General features: G+C 48.0%; 1 protein-coding gene across 1 annotated transcript in view; it reads left to right on the top strand.

The window, feature by feature from the left end:
* The first annotated feature begins 1,425 nt into the window (after window positions 1-1,425).
* The window catches only part of HDAC3 (histone deacetylase 3), a 67,092-nt gene continuing 44,061 nt past the window's right edge, over window positions 1,426-24,456 (top strand). Inside the window, exons 1-9 of the mRNA XM_063928854.1 lie at window positions 1,426-1,623; window positions 3,099-3,181; window positions 4,618-4,760; window positions 10,106-10,187; window positions 13,125-13,181; window positions 13,264-13,319; window positions 13,501-13,634; window positions 13,747-13,827; window positions 14,294-14,367. Of these exons, the coding sequence (XP_063784924.1) occupies window positions 1,569-1,623; window positions 3,099-3,181; window positions 4,618-4,760; window positions 10,106-10,187; window positions 13,125-13,181; window positions 13,264-13,319; window positions 13,501-13,634; window positions 13,747-13,827; window positions 14,294-14,367 (765 nt within the window). The 5' untranslated portion in view covers window positions 1,426-1,568. The remainder of the gene's footprint in view (window positions 1,624-3,098; window positions 3,182-4,617; window positions 4,761-10,105; window positions 10,188-13,124; window positions 13,182-13,263; window positions 13,320-13,500; window positions 13,635-13,746; window positions 13,828-14,293; window positions 14,368-24,456) is intronic.

Genomic DNA, 24,456 nt, shown 5'->3' with positions numbered 1-24,456 from the left:
GGTTTGACTAACCATTAGAGAGTGCAACATCTTGGACCATTCATAAATATATACAGTAAATTCAGCTGCTGAATGCATGATAATGAACCAGAATAATAACAGCAATGCACTGTAGAAAATACACCATAGCCCAGTATAAGGTAACTTATGTATAATGTATAATTCAAGAGCACAGTCTGGAACCTAATCCTTAGAGCAGGAGGTGGGCCCCCAGGCAGTGGGGCCCACCGGTGGTTTCCCCTGTACCCCTGTGGGCCAGTCCAAGCCTGATTATGCCTAATGAGTTCTCACGTTTCCTTAGACTGGGGCAGCCCTGGAGCCATTACGTACGTTATCATGACTAGTCGGATGGGATAAAGGAGGTGATGGGATATCTGCCCCCCTCCCCCTCCACCCCACTTCAGAGATTGAATGTAACATGCCGGCAATACGGCTTTGTTACGGAAATTGACGTTGCAGGAGGTGCAATAGCGCAAGGGTTGTAAGAATATATTTGCCCCATAGGGGCATATTCAAGCCATTCTGACGGCTTCCGCACGTTAACTCCAGAAGGCTGATTCTGCTTAAGCCTACCGTAATGGGCAGATAAATGTGCTAGTTGAATTGAATCTACCCCTTTGGGGGGGAATTAAATTCCCAATATCAATACCATGTGCTGTTCCTGGGACAGTGAATCGCATTGTGTCAGCATTTTATGGGTGCGTGAGAAAACATGTAATTTCGGCATTACCGTAATTGTCTGATACAAGCACAGGCGGACATTAACTGTAATGCCGATCGTGCTGAATTGAATTCCACCCATAGACTGCATACCTCCCAATATGACCCTCTCCAGGAGGGACAGAATGCTCTGCTCTTGGACTTTTCTCTTAATTCCTGATTGCCGGCACCTGTGCTAAAACACCTTTCTCATCCATTAACCTGTTCAACACAGGTGCTGGCAATCATACATTAAAAGTCCAGGAGCAGAGCATTGTGTCCCTCCTGGAGAGGGAGGTATGGACTGTAAGCCCCCCCTAGAGCAGGGAATGATGGGAATGATAACATATTCTTTGGGCAGCAGTGTTCTTCCCTATATGTGTACCAGAAATATGTTCATATAGAATAATTTCTATTTCATGCAACCTAATGAGCCGTTTGGATATCAATGATGGCGGTTGGACCGATGCATCGGCAAAACGACCACGGCACGTCTGCCAAGTCACTCCCACCAATAGTGGTAACAAGGAGCTTTCTATATTTCACACAGCGGCCAGGGCCGTGATGTGTGTTGTATCAACACACATGATACAGGACTATGGGGTTATAACTTATTATGCGAGCGGATCATGTGACACAAGGAGCTCCGGCCCCTCCCCCCACTACGTATGGGCGATCCTGTCGCAGCATGCGCCGCACGTAGGGAAAATACGGCTGTCGCCCTGGTAACTAAAGACGCGACGTATAGAGCCGGCAACCGGGGAGGCGCTCTCCTGGTGACGCACTTCCGGCGCGCAGTGGGCGTGGTCTATGCCCTCTGAGCTCCATGTTCCTGGGGGCTGCTGCTGCTGGTTATTTGTGGTCACAGAATGGCAAAGACGGTGGCCTACTTCTACGACCCGGATGTCGGGAACTTCCATTATGGTGAGAGGGGCGTTCCTCAGTGTAGCCTGAGCTGTGGCCCCAGCTGTCTCTGTTCCTGGGGCAGGGGCCCTCTGATGGCTCCACTGCTACATAGTCCACCTCTGCTGGGGGGCCCTGTATGCCAGGGCACGGTGCCTAGTTGCTGTCTTGCTTGATTGATCCTTGTGCCAGTTTGGTGGATCAGTGTGTTGGGGCACTGGGTGTTTGGGTGGTTTAGTGTGCCAGGGGACTGTGGCAAATGGGCAGATTAGTGTGCCGAGGCACAGTGGTGGATGGACTGATCAGTGTGCTTAGGCATAGTGGCGTATGGGCAGATCAGTGTGGCGGGACACAGTGGTGGATGAGTGTGCCGGAACACTGGCAGATAGGTGGATCATTGTGCAGGAGCACTGTGGTGGATCAGTGTGCAGGAGCACAGTGGTGTATGGGCAGATCAGTGTGCAGGGGCACAGTGGCGTATGGGCAGATCAGTGTGCAGGAGCACAGTGGCGTATGGGCAGATCAGTGTGCAGGGGCACAGTGGCGTATGGGCAGATCAGTGTGCAGGGGCACAGCGGCGTATGGGCATGTCAGTGTGCAGGGGCACAGCGGCGTATGGGCATGTCAGTGTGCAGGGGCACAGTGGCGTATGGGCAGATCAGTGTGCAGGGGCACAGTGGCGTATGGGCATGTCAGTGTGCAGGGGCACAGTGGCGTATGGGCAGATCAGTGTGCAGGGGCACAGTGGCGTATGGGCAGATCAGTGTGCAGGGGCACAGTGGCGTATGGGCAGATCAGTGTGCAGGGGCACAGTGGCGGATGGGCTGATAACTGTGCCTGGACACTGTTGCGGATGAGTGTGCTGAAACACTGGTGGATGGGAGGATCAATGTGCAGGAGCACTGTGGCAAATGGGTGGATCAGTGTGTTGGAGCACTATCGTGGATGTGCGGATCAGTGTGCCTCTGCACTGTGACGGATGGGTGAATCAGCGTGTCGGGGCACTATGGAGGATCAGTGCATGAAAATGGAGTGTTAGTTGTGTGGGTAAATGTGTCAGGCCACGGTGGTATTTCTGTTGCTTAGAATGTGCGGGCAAGAGTAGATCAGTGTACAAGAGTTACAGACCGTTGTCTGCAGATGGCTACCTGCTGAGCGTACCAGTTTACCAGAATGGAGTGCCTGCTGGGTGTATCAGGTATGACGGGTGCTGGATGCCTCCGGAGCTAGTGTACAGCATTCATTCACCATTGTGTCTGTGTTTTAGTTCTTGATGTATGTGCTTGGCGATGTGCACCATTATGCTGAGAAGAGATTTGCTATTAAATGTGACTATGTTCTGTTCCATATTATATAACTACTGTATATCAATGAGCATCAGTCATGTGTGATTTATGATGATGATGTTGTTGTTGTTGTTGTTGTTGTTGTTGTTGTTTTAATCACTTGAAAGGTTGGTATAATGTCATCTTAATCACATCTGTCCTATCTTCCAGGTACAGGCCATCCCATGAAACCCCACCGCCTGGCTCTCACTCACAGCCTGGTTCTCCACTATGGACTTTATAAGAAGATGATTGTAAGTGCTGATCTTTATACCCTGTGCATTCTTGTGGCAGGCTGTTCTGTCCGAGTTGGGAAAGACCCCTTAGTGGCCCCTAACAAGTCCTCTTTGTGCATGCTACGTGGCTCCGCTTTGCAGGAGGCCCTGTTCTAGACCATTTTACACTTTTTCTCTGCTTGCTCCCTATTCTTCCCCTGTTGGTGGATTTAAATCATTATGCGACTTCTGATTTGCTTTGGTCATTTTTCTTTTTGTGCTGCACATGCTCAGTAGCCTAGCTTAGACATCCTTAGGCGATTCAGAGTTGTAAGCCTTTCAGTTGCATCTCCACCTGCAGACAAACCGGCGTAATTATGTGACAACAGGGTGTTCTCGCATAAGATAAGTTTAACCACTAAACTGATGACTTTTCCCTTCAAAACTGTTCATCATTTGTTTATTATTTAATATAGTTTAAAAAGTCGTTTTTCTTAAATATTGAAATATTATATTATGCACATCTGCAGAACGGATCTCTTCGTCAAAAACTGGGGACAGAGTGGGGTGGTGCGTTCGCATGTGATCTGACCGTGCCAGTTAAGTGGTTAAAGAGGGCATGTAGATGCAAGGGTGGGCTATGCTGAGTATTGCATACGCAGAGATCCATCTGATTCCATGCAGAGTCTTTGCACCTAGCGTAACACTGGTGCATGGGTGCACTGACAGCTACTTTGCCAAGCATATGGATAAGCGTGGTGCAGTCACATAGGTGGCTACAACTCTGCGTTGCTTTTCTCCTGTATAATAAATTCAGTATAATGTGTGCAGTTGTATAGGATCTTATGCATCACTCACAGTTGTTGCGACATGAGGTCCCCGTACATCTAGGTGCTGATGACCTTGACCGAATCCACTGATCGGTGGCCAGTGTTGATTGCGATCCCTCTGGGAATTGGGGAAATTTAAACCTATTAAAAATCCCTGATTTGGCCATTTTTTCAGTCAGTATTTCTAAATATGTTTAATATTCCCAATTCTCCGATCCGACCGTCTGAGGGACCAGCAAATAGCAACAATATGTCGCTGATGTATGGGGTTCTTTACTCTTACCCCTATATTATGATGTGCGGCACCTCTTGTTCTATATTCTGTTTAGTGGTTTTCTGCGTTCCATTTGGGCAGTTGCAAAAGCCAACTCGCTATTAGGGATGAGCACTGACCAGTGCCACGGTATATCTGTAGCTGAAATGACAGTTGCCAATATATGGGTGTTTTTATGGCCTCAAAAACCCCAAAACCTTTCTAGACTGTAGTTAAATTATGTTTCAAAATTTGCACAATTAAATAAAAATGGGCTAGAGCTTCCCTTAAAAAAAAAAAAAAAAAAAAAAAAAAAAAAAAATTAGACTGTAGAGTTATTTTTCAAAAACCTGCCACGTATGACACATTGCCTTCCCTTGTCTGTCCCGCAGGTGTTTAAGCCCTACCAAGCCTCCCAGCATGACATGTGCCGCTTTCACTCTGAGGATTACATAGACTTCCTGCAGCGGGTGAGCCCCACCAACATGCAGGGCTTCACAAAAAGCTTAAATGCCTTCAATGTTGGCGATGATTGGTGAGTGCTGTAAAGAAGACCTTGTAGTTACCCTTTAATGTTTCAATGCTGATGTACCCATGTGCCTGGAGAAAATGAGGGGGGATCAAGTTTTTTGGCGCTCAGGCAATGTGACCATGTCACTTTTTTTTCTTCGCCTGGGGGCGGTTCGCTGGGTATGCTGACTTTCTGGCGTTAGAATAAAAAAATGTTTCCTCACTGGCTAAACAAGCTTTTGTGAATTCTATACATAGCTCATTGCCTATTTATATTAGATTTCAGTTGCCATTTAATGACCCAGTCTGCAATTTTGCCTGAACTTTTCTTTCTCTAGCATCCATACGGGATATTGGGGAATCTAGTGGGGTATAGATGGGGTCCAAAGGAGCCAGTGCACTTTAAATTTCTACAACTGGGTGTGCTGGCTCCTCCCCTCTATGCCCTGTTAGAGGGGTGGTTTACCTGCTATACTATCTGATACAAATGATGATATAGTAGATGATAGGGATAACCTGGATTCCGTTAGTGGGGATCCCGATTCTGCTCAGGGTATTGAACCCCTCATTTTGGCTATAAGGGATGTGTTAAAGCTCCCACTAGAGGACGCAGTGTCACAGCAGTCATTTTTCTTTGTACAAAACAAGCCTAGTGTCACTTTCCCTGATTCTACAGAGTTAGTTGACTTATTCAAAAAGGCCTGGAAAAATCCAGACAAAAAATTCCAAGTGTCCAAAAAGTTTTTGCGCACTTTCCCATTTGCTCCTGAAGGTAGAAAATTTTGGGAGGCACCCCCTGGGGTGGATGTCTCAGTCTCTCGCTTGTCTAAAAAGGCGGTGCTGCTTTACCATGAAGGATCCTGGGGATCGGAAGATAGAGACTACCCTAAAATCTATATACACAGCAGCCGGTATAGCACAAAGACCAGTCATTGCGGGTTGCTGGACGACCCATGCTATTCATTCTTTGGCCACTGAAATTCGGGGGGGGGGGGGGGGCTCTCGGGGGATATGCCCTTAATTACTATGGTAACCCTCCTGAAGCACATTCAGGACACTACCCTCTGTGATTCGCTCAAGGAGATGGGGAACATTAATGCTCGGACTTCTGCCATGGCAGTGTTGGCGCGCAGGGCCTTGTGGTTGCGTCAGTGGATTGCGGACGCAGAATCCAAACGTAGTGTGGAATCCCTCCCCTTTTCTGGGGAATGGCTTTTTGGGGTCGAATTGGATACCTGGATTTCCAAAGTTACGGCTGGGAAATCCACGTTTCTCCCTTCTGGGGCCCCACCAGCGAGACGCTCCTATCCGGGACCGTCTGTCCAGTCCTTTCGGTCTCACAGATTTCGATCTAAGGCCAGAGGTGCCTCCAATGCGATGACTGTGCCCACCCACCCCGAGGGGATCTCGAGGTGGGAGCTCGACTGCGTCACTTCAGCCACGTCTGGGAAACTTCCTGTCAGGATGCCTGGGTCAGAGATCTCGTTTCTCAGGGCTACAGGCTGGAGTTTGACGGTACTCCCCCTCATTGATTTTTCAAATCGGGCTTACTAGCTTTGGAGGATATGCAAATTACGTTGCAACAGGCAATCCGAAAGTTGGTTCAGTCCCACGTCATTGTTCCATGACCACTACCGCAACGTGGCAAGGGGTTTTACTCTAACCTGTTTGTGGTGCCAAAACTGGACGGTTCGGTGAGACCCATTTTGAATCTCAAATCCTTGAATCCTTACTTGAAGGTGTTCATGTTCAAGATGGAATCCCTATGGGCAGTGATTGGGGGCCTGGAAGAACAGGAATTTATGGTCTCCTTGGATATCAAGGATGCCTATCCCCATATTTCGATTTGGCAGCCTCATCAGGCGTACCTGCGGTTTGCCCTTCTGGACACTAACTTCCAATTCCAGGCACTACCCTTCGGCCTGTCCACAGCCCCAAAGGGTATTCACAAAGGTGATGGCGGAGATGATGTTCCAACTCTGGATCCAGGGGGTCAATGTGGTCCCTTATCTGGACGATCTTCCGATAAAGGCACGATCCTGGGAGCTTTTGTTGCTCCATATCGACCGCACCATCCATCTTCTGTTGGACCATGGATGGATCCTCAACTTGCAGAAGTCCCACCTGGAGCCAACTCGGAGGCTCCTGTTCCTGGGGATGTTGCTGGATACTGTGGCCCAGAAGGTGTTTCTCCAAGAGGACAAGGCGAAAACACTTCAGGAGATGGCCCGCATGGTGCTCCGACCTACTCGAGTGTCCGTCCATCTTTGCATAAGATTGTTGGGAAAGATGGTTGCCGCATACGAGGCGATCCAGTATGGGAGGTTCCATGCCAGAACGTTTCAGTTGGATCTCCTGACCAAGTGGTCCGGATCGCCTCTGCAGATGCACCGGATGATTCGGCTGTCACCTCACGCCGGGATTTCCCTCCTGTGGTGGCTACAGTCCTCCAATCTCCTGGAATGCCGAAGTTTTGGGATTCAGGATTGTACCCTCTTCAGGACGGATGCGAGTCCACGGGGATGGGGAGCTGTCACCCAAAGTGCGCAATTCCAGGGCAGGTGGTCAGCCCACGAAGCCCTCCTTCCAATCAACATTCTGGAACTTCAGGCGATCTACAATGCATTGCTTTAGGCCTCTCCTCTGCTCACAGATCACACGATCCAGGTACAGTCGGACAACGCCACGCCTGTGGCGTATATCAATCATCAAGGAGGGACAAAAAGCAGAGCCTGCATGCGAGAGGTGTCAAAAATACTCCTCTGGGTGGCAAGAAATGCAAGACCGATGTCGGCAATCTTTATTCTGGGTGTGGACAACTGGGAGGCGGATTTCCTGAGTCGTCACGATCTCCACCCAGGGGAGTGAGGGCTCCACTATCTGGTGTTCCAGCAAATCATCGACCGGTGGGTTTGCCCACAAATAGATATGATGGCTTCTCGGCTCAACAAGAAACTTTCCTGGTATTGCTCACGGACCAGGGACCCTCAGGCAAGGGCAGTGGACGCACTGACGTCGCCTTGGCCGTACCGGCCAGTCTATCTGTTTCCTCTGATTCCATTGCTCCCAAGGGTGCTAAAGTGAATCGGGGTGTCCAGGCAATTCTGATTGGCCTCGGAGGGCGTGGTACGCATATTTTCTGGACATGTCTGTCGAAGACCTTTGGCCTCTACCACTAAGAAGAGATCTTCTTCAACAAGGACCGTTCGTCTACCAGGACTTACGGCGACTTCGTTAGATGGCATGGAGGTTGAGCGGAGCATCCTAGCTCACAAGGGCCTTTCCAAAAAGGTTATTTCTACCATGGTTCAGGCCAGGATACCTGTGATGTCAAAACACTATCATCATATCTGGAGGAGAGATGTCTCTTGGTGCGAGGAACGCACGTATCTGCCTGCAGAGTGTCACTTGGGACGTTTCTTACATTTCCTGCAGGCTGGTGTAGATAAGGGCTTACGTCTCGGTTCCATTAAGGTCCAGATTTCAACAGTCTCCATTTTCTTCCAGAAGAAATTGGCAGTGTTGCCAGATGTTCAGGCCTTCTTGCAAGGGGTACTCCACATACAACCACCTTTTGTGCCCCCTACGGCACCCTGGGATTTGGATGTAGTGTTTGCATTTCTGCAGTCCTCCTGGTTTGAACCTCTGATGATGATAGAAGACAATTACCTCACGTGGAAGACTGTGATGTTACTGGCCCTGGCTTCTGCTCAACGTGTCTCAGAATTGGGGGCCTTATCGTGTAAAACTCCATACTTGGTCTTTTACGAGGACAGAGCGGAGCTCCGGACTAGACAGCAGTTCCTGCCGAAGGTTGTCTCCGCGTTTCACCTGAATAAACCTATTGTGGTTCCGTCCAGTTCTGACGCTTCTGCTCTTCCGGAGGCATTGGAAGCTGTGCGTGCCTTGAAGATCTATGTTAAGCGTACAGCTCGGGTCATAAAAACGGATTCCTTGTTCGTGCTGTATGATGCGTAGAAGAAGGGTTACCCTGCTTCAAAGCAGTCCATTGCTCATTGGATTAGGCTCACTATCCAACAGGCCCGTGTGTCGGCAGCCTTCCCTGTCCCTAAGTCTCTGAAGGCCCACTCTACAAGATCAGTGGGCTCTTCCTGGGCGGCTGCCTGTGGAGTCTCGGCCTTGCAGCTATGCCAAGCTGCTACCTGGTCGGGAAAGAACACCTTTGTGAAGTTCTACAAGTTTGATACCCTGGCCAAAGAGGATACCCAGTTTGGGCAGGTGGTGCTGCAGCAGTATCTGCCCGTTCTGGAAGCTTTGGGACGTCCCCATCGTACTAGATTCCCCAATATCCCTTATGGATGCTAGAGAAAATAGGATTTTAATTAGATACCGGTAAGTCCTTTTCTCGTAGTCCATAAGGGATATAGGGCGCCGTCTCAGTGCATTGACTTTTCTGCAGGTTGTCTTTTCTATGGTTACCTGTTCAGCTGTTGCTGTTTGGTTACCAGCCGTTGCTGGTTGTTATATGTTAGTGGTGTGCTGGTGTATAAATCTCACCACTCCTGTTATTATGTTCCTTCTCTCATATATGTCCTTTCTCCTCCGGGCACGTTTTTACCTATAACTGCCTGTGGGAGGGGGCATAGAGGGGAGGGGCCAGCACACCCAGTTGAAGAAATTGAAAGTGCACTGGCTCCTTTGGACCCGTCTATACCCCATCATACTAGATTCCCCAATATCCCTCATGGACTACGAGAAAAGGATTTACCGGTAGGTAATTAAAATCCTATTTTAAGGGCTGACCTGCTCCCTGTTAGTGACGCCGCTTATATTTAGTATTGGCTTCAGATCTGCACACATTACTTTCTGTGCCATCTACAAGACTCTGCACAGATCCCCATGTGACATTGATAATAACAATCCAGTATAAATATATCCCATTTATAATTACCCTCCTACTCTACCCGTATTTCATCCCCTAGTCCTTATGTATGGACCTGTTCTGTGGGACAGTATAAAATGCTTTTAAAATATACAATTATGCTGCATTCACTTTACTACCCAGATCCTATTTGCGGCTTTCTCCCACGTACACTGTAGTCCGCTTAGTTTGACACTAGCCCCTCTCTCCGTGCCAGAGTGGACCTGTGTTATGATAAAAAAAACAAATCTTTTTCTTCTAATCTCCTACGTGTGTGTGTGTGTGTGTGTGTGTGTGTGTGTGTGTGTGTGTGTGTGTGTGTGTGTGTGTGTGTGTGTGTGTGTGTGTGTGTGTGTGTGTGTTTTTTTTTTTCTAAAACTAGTTCTCGCCTCTTAATGAATTGTGTGAAATAAATGCTGTATAATGAGACAAACGTGTCTTAGCTCGCTGTAGTAATTCATGTTTGTTTCTGGTCATTTTCTTTATAGTCCGGTGTTTCCAGGCCTCTTTGAGTTTTGTTCCCGGTATACAGGAGCCTCTCTACAAGGAGCAACGCAACTAAACAACAAGGTAATAAACTGTGCATGTAAGCCTGTCTCTGATCATGTCATATATATTGATCCTGTACCTAGTAATAATACGTTTATACCATTATGAAACGAGCCATAGGCTAGTGAATAAAATACACAATTATTAAAAACAAGCAATTGATCAATTGGATATAGGGTGCAAGCTGCAATTGAGTGATGACCTTAACCCTTTTTAGGCAACTGGACAGTTCATAGTATTTAGACAATTGGATATGTGACCATCTATATGACGTTATTACCGGCTGTGTGTTCCAAAGTTCTTTGGGATTCCGTAGCTATGGTCCTTACAAGCACTGAGGCTCAATGCAGAAAAGGTCGGTATTCCTGGTCTACAGATGAGCAAGTTCAGCCTTGTACTTTGTCACATGAGGTGCAGTGAATTTCCAAATGTCCAATATGCCAAACTGGTACCAGATGGAAGGTAGGGAAAGGTGTTCTCTTGTAATAGCAGTGAATGTCACCCGTTCCTAGGCTGTGTGTTCCCTTTTGGAACACACAGCCGGTAAGAACATCATATAGATGGTCACATATCCAATTGTCTAAATACTATGAACTGTCCAGTTGCCTAAAAAGGGTTAAGGTCATCACTCAATTGCAGCTTGCACCCTATATCCAATTGATCAATTGCTTGTTTTTAATAATTGTGTATTTTATTCACATGTATTAAATTGTGAAGTATTCATTTTACTTTTAGCGCTGTTATTTTTCTTTTATGTGCATATCCCTATGGGAGACTGACTACCTCCCAACATACAGCAGCTGGAAAAGCACTCATTATAGCGCCTGATTATATATACTTGGTATATACAATTTTGCAAGCAATAGGCTAGTGCAGAGGTTCCCAAACTGTGAGCCGTGGCTCCCTGGGGTGCCTCGGGACACTTGCAGGGGTGCCCTGGGTTGGTGGTCCAGGACCAATTCAAATTATTCATGGTCAATATAATAGGCAAAACCAGTGCTGGTGGCTGCCAGTCATAAAATATGTGGCCAAACAGAAGCAAATCTTGTCCCTCACCACACAACTGACCCTAAGGATGACACATAAACGCGATCTACTTAATGTAATATTCCTTTCTAAATTTCTCAATAAGACATTTTTGGCCTACGGGTGCCGTGAAAAAAATGCTGATATTCTAGGGCGCCGTGATTCAAAAAAGTTTGGAAACCACTGGGCTAGTGCATTCATAAAGGGGTATATTCAATTAATGTCAGATCCTTTCCGACGGAAAGGATCCGACATCTGATCATTCAATTGACTCGACCAAAGTCGACAGGTTTTGGGGGTATATTCAATTGAAGTTGGATCCTTTCCGAAAAGCATTGTCTGAAAGGATCCGACAAAGCACTATTCAATGAACGGCCAAATCCTATAGGATTTGTCCGTTCTCGACAATGTAATTCTGACATTTTTTAAAGTTGGAATGACATTGTCGGAAACGGGGGCCAAAAACTGTCGAATTTGGCCACATTTCCGACAGAAGCACGCTGCCGCCGATCACATGCTTTCCATCAAGTCGGAATAATTAGAGGTCCATTGAATAGGTCGGAACCCCTTCCAACCTAAAATAATCGGAAACTGACGTCTTTCCGCAAGACAGCAGTTTCCTTACCAGAAGCAGGGACAGACAGCCGCCTCTCAGCCGCCAGACACCGGGTGTGGACCAGCCAGCGCCCAGTGACAGAGGAGCAGTAACAGCCGGAGCGCGAGAGAAGAAGCGGCTTCGGAGGAGAGATCAGAAGGCAGGCTCCGGTATTTCTGGTCATGGCCGCCGGGACAATGCACCACTCTCCGTCCTAATAGGTGTCCGCTCCCCAGCCCGAGCAGCAGGTAGAAGGCCGTGGTGGGCGGACAGGGTGAGGGAAGCTCCAGGATCCTGCGGCTCCAGCAGTATGGGTTAAGTGGACGCCGGTCAGGAGCTCTGATGGGGTACGTCTGCACTCGTTACCTGCCAGGCCTCACCCCCGTTCCCGACAATGTCAATCCAACTTTTTAAAAAGTCGGATTGACATTGTTGGAAATGGCGCTAAAACCTATAGAGTTTGGCCGCACCTCCGTCAAAATACGTGTTCTCCGACAAGTCAGGAATTCACGACTTGTCTGGAAAAAACCCAGACCCATTTGAATAGGTCGGAACAGTTTCTGACAGAAAAAAGTAATCAGCTGCCGTCTTTCCGACAAGACGGCAGTTTCCGACAAGAATTGAATACACCCCATAATAGTGCATACATAAATATGCATTCACAAATGCGGTAATATAACTTAATCGCCTCCGAGGAATCTCCACTAAGTACGGTTACCCTCAATATTTAACTATAATAAATAGTGTTCTTTAAAAACAAACGTGAAATAGCTTAGTCCCTGTGGTATAATCCATTTTTATATCCATAGAATTTCTCCATATGTCAGTGCTGTTTTTATCTACTAAGAATCTTTGTTCCTTTTGTGGTTAAGACAAAACCCAATACAGCAGCGCTATTGGTGACTTTGATAGGTGATATAGATGCAGCGCTCAATATATACTGCTGTATATCATTTGATAACGTTTTCTGATGTAGAGAAGGGACGTCGATCGGTTACTGTGTGGGGTGAAAACATGTCTCTTATCAGTACAAAGGAATTACTGTAGCGGAACACGTTATTTTTCCAAAGAAGGTGCTTAAGTGAGTTTGGTTTGGGATATCTAAAGATAATTGTCTGTCCGTGACTGTGCTTAGCTTGGTTTGTTTTCGCTACGCTTGGAAGCTCATTTTTCCTTGTTGGAAGACTTGTATATTGGACAGGTGATATTCGGCAAGCTTCTAATATCTGTATAGAACAGCGACGAGCAACCTTATACCACTCAGCACCTCATGAGTGGACCTCTAACCTTCAAAAGGCCCAAATATTCTATAATATTTTATAATTCTTTGCCCCCAGATCTGTGACATTGCAATTAACTGGGCGGGAGGACTTCACCATGCCAAAAAATTTGAGGTAATTCTCCAGCTTGCACAAATAATTCTAATTGTTCCGTTTGCTGCGATGTTCTTATATACAGCCGTGCGTTTAATTCTAGGCGTCCGGATTCTGCTACGTCAACGACATTGTGATTGGTATCCTGGAGCTACTCAAGTAAGACTATTCATTATTGTACTAATTGTGTGGTTATGTGCAGAGTAGCGACAGGTCTTGGTACTTTTAAGGACACATACCGTAGTATATATGCCGGTTTGCACTCTCAGTGATGGGAAGCGGCATGGAGGGTACCCTGACAGAGTACACGTGTTACTGTAACTAATCTGTGCTTTACCAGGTACCACCCACGTGTCCTGTACATCGACATTGACATCCATCATGGAGATGGCGTCCAGGAAGCCTTTTACCTCACTGACCGAGTCATGACCGTCTCGTTTCACAAATACGGAAACTACTTTTTCCCCGGAACAGGTGAGACCTCAGCCGAAGAGCTTGTTGCCGTTTAAGTGGATTTTTACGATCACAGATTTTTTATTTTTATTTTTTTTTTACTTACAATAACTTTATTTATGTCCTGTTTCAGGTGACATGTATGAGGTCGGAGCTGAGAGTGGGAGATATTACTGTCTAAATGTGCCGTTAAGGGATGGCATAGATGACCAAAGTAAGTTCCTGTCGCCAACAACAGACCCGCTAATAGAATTCTCTCACAAGGATTTTCACAAGTTGTTCTCGGGGGCAGATTGTGAGGCGGGGTCTTGTGTGCAGCTCTTCTCTTTCTCGGTGTGTGCACCAAGTAGTAATGCCATAGTCTACTGAGCATGAGCTGATATCCGTGAAAATGGCACCTACGCCATTTTGGGTGGGATTTTTCTACTTTACATAGGCACACACTCCATTTTCCCAGTGATTTTTTTTTTCTGCTGCACCTACGGTCGGGTATCGTGTATGGGTGCAGTGTGGGTCCATATATGCCGCTCACCCTGCCCCCATTATAGATGCGCCCATCGTTGTTCTGTGTAATAGGTTACTGTTCCATCTTTCGGTGTATTTAGACTTTTTTAATTCCGTGTATTGTGTCTTACATTCATATATCACGTGTAGTGTCCTTTTGCTTCTCTGCTTTACAGGTTACAGACACCTCTTTCAGCCGGTCATTAAACAAGTGGTAGATTTCTATCAGCCCACCTGCATCGTGTTACAGGTAAAGACATTGCAAGCACACTGGCTCCATATTGGATCTAGCAGGCGGAATACATATACCAGACATAGCTGTAGGTTATCCTGCTGCGTGGCTATCTGCAGACTAAAGGTCCCCATACACTACAACGATATGTCTGAGGATGAAGTCGGCTATAATTTCCCTTGAACTCCCCTGGGACCTTCCCGGGAGTGATTCCATACGATTTGGTACTTTTGTGCTATTTTTGCATAAGATATATCGCATGCGATTGATGAAGCCGCTATACATCGCATGCGATATATCGTGCGTCTTACAATTGTACCATGAGATTTATCTGATGGGCTGGATAGAGGGCTACGGGGGCTGGGAGTGTCCAGAGAATGCCAGTCACACTTCCCCGTTATACATCGCATGCGATATATCACATGCACAAAAACACACTTTTTTTTCATCTGATTCCATCCAATTCCGATCTATCATTAGTGCAGCACCAACGACCTAGGGGATCCTGACCGACAGCCACGGGGACGCGTATCAGATTGGATACGATCTAAAACACATCCGATTGTACACAATTTCTTACAATATATCAGACGGATATATCGGAATTGTATGAAATCGTGTAAAATCGTCCCAGTGTATGGGGCCCAGTTCTTTCTGCTACTTCTTTGACTGCTTTCTGTATCTGGCAACAGCCACAACTCCCATAGATAGATTACTGACACCCAGTGATGAACTCTGTTTGATGGTAGACTACAGGGGTAATTCAGAGTTGATCGCAGCAGCACATTTGTTAGCAGTTGGGCAAAACCATGTGTACTGCAGGGGAGGCAGATATAACATTTGCAGAGAGAGTTAGATTTGGGTGGGTTATATTGTTTCTGTGCAGGGTAACTACTGGCTGCTTTATTTTTACACTGCAAATTAGATTTCAGTTTGAACACACCCCACCCAAATCTAACTCTCTCTGCACATGTTACATCTGCCCCACCTGCAGTGCACATGGGCCCTCATTCCGAGTTGTTCGCTCGCTAGCTGCTTTTAGCAGCATTGCACACGCTAAGCCGCCGCCCTCTGGCACTGTATCTTAGCTTAGCAGAATAGCGAACGAAAGAGTAGCAGAACTGCTACTAAATAATTCCCTGCAGTTTCTGAGTAGCTCCAGACCTACTCACAGATTGCGATCACCTCTGTTCGTTTAGTTCCTGGTTTGACGTCACAAACACGCCCTGCGTTCGGCCAGCCACTCCCCCGTTTCTCCAGCCACTCCTGCGTTTTTATCTGGCACGCCTGCGGTTTTTAGCACACTCCCTGAAAACGGCCAGTTTCCGCCCAGAAACGCCCACTTCCTGTCAATCACAGTACGATCACTCGAGCGTTGAAAAAACGTTGCTCGAGCTTGTGTGAAAGTACTTAGCGCATGCGCACTGCGTACCATGCGCATTTTTGCAGTTTTTTTACTTAATCGCTGCACTGCGAAAATCGTCAGTGAGCGATCAACTTGGAATGACCACCATGGTTTTGCCCAACTGCTTACAAATTTGCTGCTGCGATCAACTCTGAATTACCCCCTACACCCCCAAGAGTAGCAGATTCTCACACTTCAATAAGACTGACCGAATTGTTATGGGAGGTGAAAGATGCAATTTGGGGGAATAGAAGAGGAACAATGGTACCTCTTGTGAAACTAGGTAAAATTATATAGCAATGATATTTTCTCTTACATCCTAGAGGATGCTGGGGACTCCGTAAGGACCATGGGGATAGACTGGCTCCGCAGGAGACATGGGCACTTTAAGAAAGACTTTAGATCTGGTGTGCACTGGCTCCTCCCTCTATGCCCCTCCTCCAGACCTCAGTTTGATACTGTGCCCAGTGGAGACTGGGTGCTTACAGGGAGCTCTCCTGAGTTTCCTGTCAAAGTATTTTAGTTAGGTTTTTTATTTTTAGGGAGCCTGCTGGCAACAGACTCCCTGCATCGAGTGACAGAGGAGAGAGAAACAGACCTACTTCTGTGAGTTTCAAGGCTCTGTTTCTTAGGCTACTGGACACCATTAGCTCCAGAGGGAGTCAGAACACAAGTCTCACCCTGGAGTTCGTCCCGGAGCCGCGCCGCCGTCCTCCTCACAGAGCCGGAAGATAGAAGCCGGGTGAGTATGAGAAGTAAAGAAGACTTCAGAGGCGGCAGAAGACTTCATGATCTTCACTGAGGTAACGCACAGCAGTGCAGCTGTGCGCCATTGCTCTCACACACGGCAGTCACTGTAAGGGTGCAGGGGGGGGGGGGGGGCGCCCGGCGCCCTGGGCAGTAATATAAACCCAATTTCTGCCAAAAGATATATATATATATATATATATATATACACATACACAGCTAGGCACTGTATATATAAAGAGCCCCCGCCAGTTTTTATTATATTTAAGTGGGACAGAAGCCCGCCGCCGAGGGGGTGGAGCTTCTCCCTCAGCACTCACCAGCGCCATTTTTCTCCACAGCACAGCTGAGAGGAAGCTCCCCGGACTCTCCCCTGCTTATCCACGGTGAAAGGGGGTTTCAGAGAGAGGGGGGGGGCACATAATTGGCAGCAAATAATAGTATTACAGCGCTACTGGGTAAACATATTGTGTGTTTTTTCCTGGGGTATTAGCGCTGGGTGTGTGCTGGCATACTCTCTCTCTGTCTCTCCAAAGGGCCTTGTGGGGGAACTGTCTTCAGATAAGAGGATTCTCTGAGTGTGTGGTGTGTCGGTACGTGTGTGTCGACATGTCTGAGGTAAAAGGCTCTCCTAAGGAGGAGATGGAGCAAATGTGTGTGTGTGTGTGTGTGGTGTCTCCGTCGACAACGCCGACACCTGACTGGATATGTGGAATTAAGTGCTGAGGTAAATTTATTGCACAAAAGATTAGAGAACAGATAGGGAATCTACCCATGTCTGTCCCTATGTCGCAGGGACCTTCAGAGTCTCACAACGCCCACTATCCAAAATAATAGACACTGATACCGACACGGAGTCTAACTCCAGTGTCAACTAAGATGATGCAAAGTTACAGCCAAAACTGGCAGAAAAGTATTTAATATATGATTATTGTAATAAAAGGTGTTTTGCATATCACTGATGTCCCATCTGTCCCTGACACGAGGGTACACATGTTTAAGGGGAAGAAAGCTGAGGTAACATTTCCCCCCTCTCATGAACCAAATGAATTGTGTGAAAAAGAGCGGGAATCTCCAGACAAGAAACTACAGTTTCCCAAAAGAATTCTCATGGCGTATCCTTTCCCTGCTAGGGCCAGGATACGATGGGAATCCTCCTCTAGGGTGGACAAGGCGTTGACACGTTTACCAAAAAAGGTTGCGCTGACATACCAAGATACAGCTACCCTCAGGGATCCTGCAGATTGCATGCATAAAAGTACTTTGAAGTCCATTTACACACATTCTGGTACACTACTCAGACTGGCGATTGTGTCGGCATGGGTTTATAGCGCTGTAGCAGCGTGGACAGATACCTTATCAGCGGAGATTGAAACCCTAGATAAGGATACCATGTTATTGACCCTAGGGTATATAAATGATGCTGTCTTATATATAAGACAGGCCCAAAAAGACATTGGTCTACTGGGTTCTAGAGTCAACGCTATGTCGATTTCTGCTAGACGTGTCCTGTGGAACATGCAATGGACAGGTGATGCCGACTAAAAGAGGCATATGGAGGCTTTACCTTACAAGGGTGGAGAAGGGCTCTCGGACCTGGTCTCCACATCTATAGCTGGTAAATCTGATCTTTTGCCTTATATTCCCTCACAGCCTAAGAAAGCATGACATTATCAAATGCAGTCCTTTCGGTCGCATAAAAACAAGAAAGTACGAGGAGCGTCCTTTCTTACCAGAGGTAAGGGCACAGCTAGTTCCCAGGAACAGAAGTCCTCCCTGGCCTCTACTAAAATCCACCGCATGACGCTGGGGCTCCGCTAAGGGAGTCCGCCCCAGTGGGAGCGCGTCTTCGACTCTTCAGCCACATCTGAGTTCACTCACAGGTGGATCCCTGGGCAATAGAAATTGTTTCTCAGGGTTACAAGCTGAAATTCGAAGAGGTGCTTCCTCGCCCAGTGACGTGCGGTGAGGTCAGGGACTGGGGAGGCACTGCAGCTAAACACCCCCCCCCGGAAAAAAAAAATGCAGTCCCCCCACACCGCTAAAACCAGCACCAGGCAGAACCAGCTAGGGGGGGTAATGCCATAGCAGGGGAGACACTCAGTGTGGGGTCCCCCTGCCATGCCATTATACACCCCCCAAACCAGTCAGTCCAGGGCTGGTATTCCTCGGAAAGTGGGGCCCCCAAAAAAATGAATATGGGGTCCCCCCTCCTGAGCAATAACCAGCACTGGGCTGATAGCCCAGTGCTATGCCCCGCATCCCTGGTGCGGTGGGTGCGGGGTTCATTGTATGCTTTTACTGTTCTTTACAAGTGGCCTACAGGTCCCAGCAAGCCTGCCCCAGCATGCTGGCACTTGGAGAACCACAAGTGCCAGCATGCCCGGACATAAATGGCCCACTGGCACCTGTAGTCCACCTGTAAAGAATAGTAATATTGTTCTTTACAGGTGGCCTACAGGTCCCAACAAGCCTGCCCCAGCATGCTGGCACTTGGAGAACCACAAGTGCCAGCATGCCCGAACATAAAGGGCCCGCTGGCACCTGTAGTCCACCTGTAAAGAAAATATAAAAAAAACCCCACTACACATACTTTAATAAAAACCTTTTATTAAACAGGGTCTTCACCTGGGGGCGGCAGCCTTTAAGCTCTTTTGCGTGGCCGCCGCCTTCCCAGGGCTTCTGGCATCTTCACCTGGGGGGGGCGCCACCTCCCCAGGGCTTCTGGCGTCTTCCTCCGGCGTCTTCACCTGGGAGGCGGCGGCCTGTAAGCTCTTTTGCATGGCCGCCGCCTTCCCAGGACTTCCAGCATCTCCACCCGGTGGGCGGCGGCTGCTAAGCTCTTTTGCATAGCCGCCGCCCATCCAGGACTTCCGGCGTCTTCGGTCTTCAGGAGCTCTTCTCAGCTCCTCCTCCGCCGTCGGACTGACAGCCGCTGCCTCGCGCTGACTTATACAAGTCAGCGAAGGGGGCGGGGCGATGACGTGGCGAGCCATGATTGGCTCACGGCGGCCATCTTGAATTTCAAAAATGACGCTGAGGCGCCATTTTTGAAATGGGTACCGCTTCCGCTGCCAAACTCTGCTGAACTGTACGTACTGCCGCTACCGCCGCCAGCACCGCCGCCGCCCGGCCCGCCGCATCCCGCACCTCCGCCGCCCGCACCCCTGCCGCCACCGACGCCCACACAGTGATTGACAGCGGATCCAGTGACGGATCCGCTGGCCAATCACTGTGGCCTCACTGACAGGGGACGTGCTTTCATAGGTTGAAAGCACGTCCCTGTAGGAAAGCGGCACCTCTAATGGTGCCGCTTTCCCATACAATTTCAATGGGCTTTTCCTGCCCATTGCTAGGCCCCGCCCGCGCCCGCCCCCTGCTCCCATATCTTTTATCAATCACTACGGGAGGCACCACGATCGGTGCCTCCCAAACTGATTTTACACAGTTTAATCATGAGTAAAATAATAAAGAAGATACTTATGTGTCATAAGTATCTTCTTTGTATTATTTTACTCATTAATGACAGGGGAGGCACTGCCTCCCCTGACTGCACGTCCCTGTCCTCGCCGGTTTTCCTTATCGGCCCTACCGGCTTCTCCCCCAGAAAGGGAGATAATATTAAATACAATTCACACATTGTATCTCCAACAGGTGGTGCTCAAGGTTCCCCTCCTTCAACAAGGAAGGAGTTATTACTCAACCTTGGCTGTAGTCCCGAAACCGGACGGTTCGGTCAGACCTATTTTAAAATTAAAATCTCTGAACCTATACTTGAAAAGGTTCAAATTCAAGATGGAATCGATCGGATCGATCATCACCAGCCTGGAAGGGGGGGATTTTATGGTGTATCTAGACATAAATGCTGCATACCTTCATGTTCCCATTTATCCACCCCATCAGGCGTACCTGAGAATTGCGGTACAGTATCATCATTACCAATTTCAGGGTAATTGGCTGAAATGATGGTGCTCCTACGCAAGCAAGGAGTCACAATTATCCCATAATTGGACGATCTCCTAATAAGGGCGAGATCAAAAGAGCAGTTGTTAAACAGCGTGTCACTTTCGCTGAAGGTGTCACAGCAACTCGGCTGTATTCTCAATATCCCAAAGTCACAGTTGGTTCCTATGACTCGTCTGCCTTTCTTGGGTATGATTCTGGATACGGACCAGAAATGGGTTTATCTTCCGATAGAGAAGGCCCAGGAACTAATGACTCTGGTAAAAAACCTATTAAAGCAAAAACAGGTGTCAGTGCATCACTGCACTCTGGTCCTGGGAAAGATGGTGGCATCTTACGGGGCCATTCCCTTCGGCAGGTTCCATACGAGGACCTTCCAATGGGATCTACGGGACAAGTGGTCCTGATCACATCTACAGATGCATCAGTTAGTCACCCTGTCCCCTAGGGCCAGGGTGTCTCTCCTATGGTGGCTGCAGAGTGCTCACCTTCTGCAGGGTCGCAGGTTCGCCATCCAGGACTGGGTTCTGGTAGCCACGGACGCGAGCCTCCGAGGTTGGGGAGCAGTCACACAGGGAAGAAACTTCCAAGGTCTTTGGGTCAAGTTAAAAAACTTGTATTAAAATCAACATCCTGGAGCTGAGGGCCATATACAACGCCCTTCGGCAAGCGGAGACATTGCTTCGCAACCTACCGGTTCTGATCCAGTCAGACAACATCACCGCAGTGGCTCATGTAAACCGCCAAGGCGGCATAAAGAGCAGAGTGGAAATGGCAGAAACCACCAGGATTCTCCGCTGGGCGGAAAATCATGTAAGCGCATTTTCAGCAGTTCATTCCGGGAGTGGACAACTGAGAAGCAGACTTCCTCAGCAAACACGACCTGCATCCAAGAGGGGACTTCTTTAGGAAGCCTTCGCACAGATTGCAAGTCAGTGGGGACTGCTACAGATAGACATGATGGCGTCCCGCCTCAACAAAAAGCTAAAGAGGTATTGCACCAGATCAAGAGACCCTCAGGCAGTAGCTGTAGATGCCCTAGTGACACCGTGGGTGTTCCAGTCGGTCTATGTATTTCCTCCTCTTCCTCTCATACCCAAGGTGCTGAGAATAGTAAGAAAAAGAGGAGTGAGAACAATCCTCATTGTTCCAGATTGGCCACGAAGGACCTGGTATCCGGATCTGCAGGAAATGCTCGCAGAAGATCCGTGGCCTCTTCCTCTAAGACAGGACCTGTTGCAACAGGGGCCCTGTCTATTCCAAGACTTACCGCGGCTGCGTTGGACGGCATGGCGGTTGAACGCTGGATCCTAGCGGATAAGGGTATTCCGGATGAGGTCATTCCTACGCTAATAAAGGCTAGGAAGGACGTGACATCTAAACATTATCACCGTATATGGCGGAAATATGTTTCTTGGTGTGAGGCCAGGAATGCTCCTACGGAAGAATTCCATCTGGGCCGTTTCCTTCACTTCGTGCAAACTCGAGTGAATTTGGGCCTAAAATTTAAGATCTATTAAGGTTCAGATTTCGGCCTTATCCATTTTCTTTCAAAAGGGATTGGCCTCTCTCTCCCTGAAGTACAAACCTTTGTGAAGGGAGTACTGCATATTCAGCCTCCTTTTGTACCTCCGGTGGAGCCCTGGGACCTTAACGTGGTGTTAAGTTTCATTAAGTCACACTGGTTTGAACCACTTAAAACGGTGGAGTTGAAATATCTCACTTGGAAGGTGGTCATGTTTTTAGCCTTGGCTTCGGCTAGGCGAGTGTCGGAATTAGCGGCTTTATCACATAAAAGCCCCTATCTGGTTTTACATATGGATAGAGCGGAATTGCGGACCCGTCCTCAATTCCTGCCAAAAGTGGTTTCATCCTTTCATATGAACCAACCTATTGTGGTGCCAGTGGCTACGCGTGACTTGGAGGATCCCGAGTCCCTTGATGTGGTCAGGGCTTTGAAAATTTACGTGGCCAGAACGGCTACAGTCACAAAAACAGAAGCACTGTTTGTCATGTATGCAACCAGCAAAATTGGTGCCCCTGCTTCAAAGCAGACTATTGCTCGCTGGATCTGTAACACGATTCAGAAGGCGCATTCTACGGCGGGATTGCCGTTACCTAAATCGGTCAAGGCCCATTCTACTAGGAAAGTGGGCTCTTCTTGGGCGGCTGCCCGAGGGGTCTCGGCGCTACAGCTGTGCCGAGCTGCTACTTGGTCGGGTTCAAACTCCTTTGCAAGGTTCTATAAATTTTATACCCTGGCTGAGGAGGACCTCCTGTTTGCTCAATCGGTGCTGCAGAGTCATCCGCACTCTCCCGCCCGTTTGGGAGCTTTGGTATAATCCCCATGGTCCTTACGGAGTCCCCAGCATCCTCTAGGACGTAAGAGAAAATAAGATTTTAAACCTACCGGTAAATCTTTTTCTCGTAGTCCGTAGAGGATGCTGGGCGCCCGTCCCAAGTGCGGACTACTTCTGCAAGACTTGTATATAGTTATTGCTTAAATAAGGGTTATGTTATAGTTTCATCGGTCCTGGACTGATGCTATGTCGTTTTTTCATACTGTTAACTGGGTAGTATATCACAAGTTATACGGTGTGGCTGGTATGAATCTTGCCCTTAGATTAACAAAAATCCTTTCCTCGTACTGTCAGTCTCCTCTGGGCACAGTTTCTCTAACTGAGGTCTGGAGGAGGGGCATAGAGGGAGGAGCCAGTGCACACCAGATCTAAAGTCTTTCTTAAAGTGCCCATGTCTCCTGCGGAGCCCGTCTATCCCCATGGTCCTTACGGAGTCCCCAGCATCCTCTACGGACTACGAGAAAAAGATTTACCGGTAGGTTTAAAATCTTATTTTCTCTTGCGTCCTAGAGGATGCTGGGGTCCACATTAGTACCATGGGGTATAGACTGGTCCACTAGGAGCCATTGGCACTTTAAGAGTTTGAGAGTGTGGGCTGGCTCCTCCCTCTATGCCCCTCCTACCAGACTCTGTTTAGAAAATGTGCCCTGAGGAGCCGATCACAGCTAGGGGAGCTCCTAGAGCTTCTTTAGTTTTATTGTTTTTTTTTCTAAGAGTGTTTAGGCACAGGGAGGCTGCTGGCAACAGCATCCCTGCTTCGGGGGACTTAGGGGGGGGGGAGTAGTGTCCGTCCTGCGGGGTCTGACTATAAATTTAGTGTGTAGTCTATTAAGGTAGTCAGTCAGCGCTAGGCAGTTGTATTGCATCTGCCTAGGGAAGTGCTGTGCGTGTGTGCTCGCTCCAAACTCTGTGTTCCTTTGTGGAATACTTGGGGGGGAAACTGTGTCTGACATTTTCCTGTGTGGGTGGGGGTGTCTGTATTCTCACATTGCCGTGTCCAGGGACTCTGTGTCTTATGCTACAGAGGACAATTCCTCTATGGAGGAATCCATTCCATGTACACAGGAATGTAATGTTTTATCTCAGATCCCTATTACTGAGCCTGAGTGGTTGACCTCTATTAAGGGGATGATATCTCAGATCTCTACTAGGGTAGCCCATACTGAGACTGAAACTAAGGTGTTAAAAAAATCTATGGCTGTTTGATTAGGTTCTGTTCCATCAAAATCCCCTAGCATGTTCCCACAGAAACGTGCACTTGCCCAGATTATGCAAGATGACACGGATACCGACTCTGATACAGCAGACGGTGATAGGGACTGCTGAGGGGGGCAGCATCCCTTGCAAAGGGGGTGCAGCTCATGATTGAGGCCATTAGAGATGTGTTAAGCATTACTGACACCCCACCTGAGCAGGTTGAGGAGGCTTACTTAATTGACAATAAGAAAGCTTCGCTAACCTTCCCTGCGTCTAAAGAATTAAACGCTCTATTTGTGAAAATCCTTGGAGAACCCAGAGAAAAAATTCCAAATCCCAAAAAGGGTTCTGGTTGCTTTTCCCTTCCCTGAGGATGATAGGAAAAAATGGGAAACCCTACCCATAGTTGCGGTATTTGTTTCCAGACTGTCAAAA

The sequence above is a fragment of the Pseudophryne corroboree genome, chromosome 6 (assembly GCF_028390025.1).
Source record: "Pseudophryne corroboree isolate aPseCor3 chromosome 6, aPseCor3.hap2, whole genome shotgun sequence".
Lineage (NCBI taxonomy): Eukaryota > Metazoa > Chordata > Amphibia > Anura > Myobatrachidae > Pseudophryne > Pseudophryne corroboree.
The sequence above is the reverse complement of the archived record's forward strand: the minus strand, read 5'-3'. Positions and strand labels throughout refer to the sequence as shown.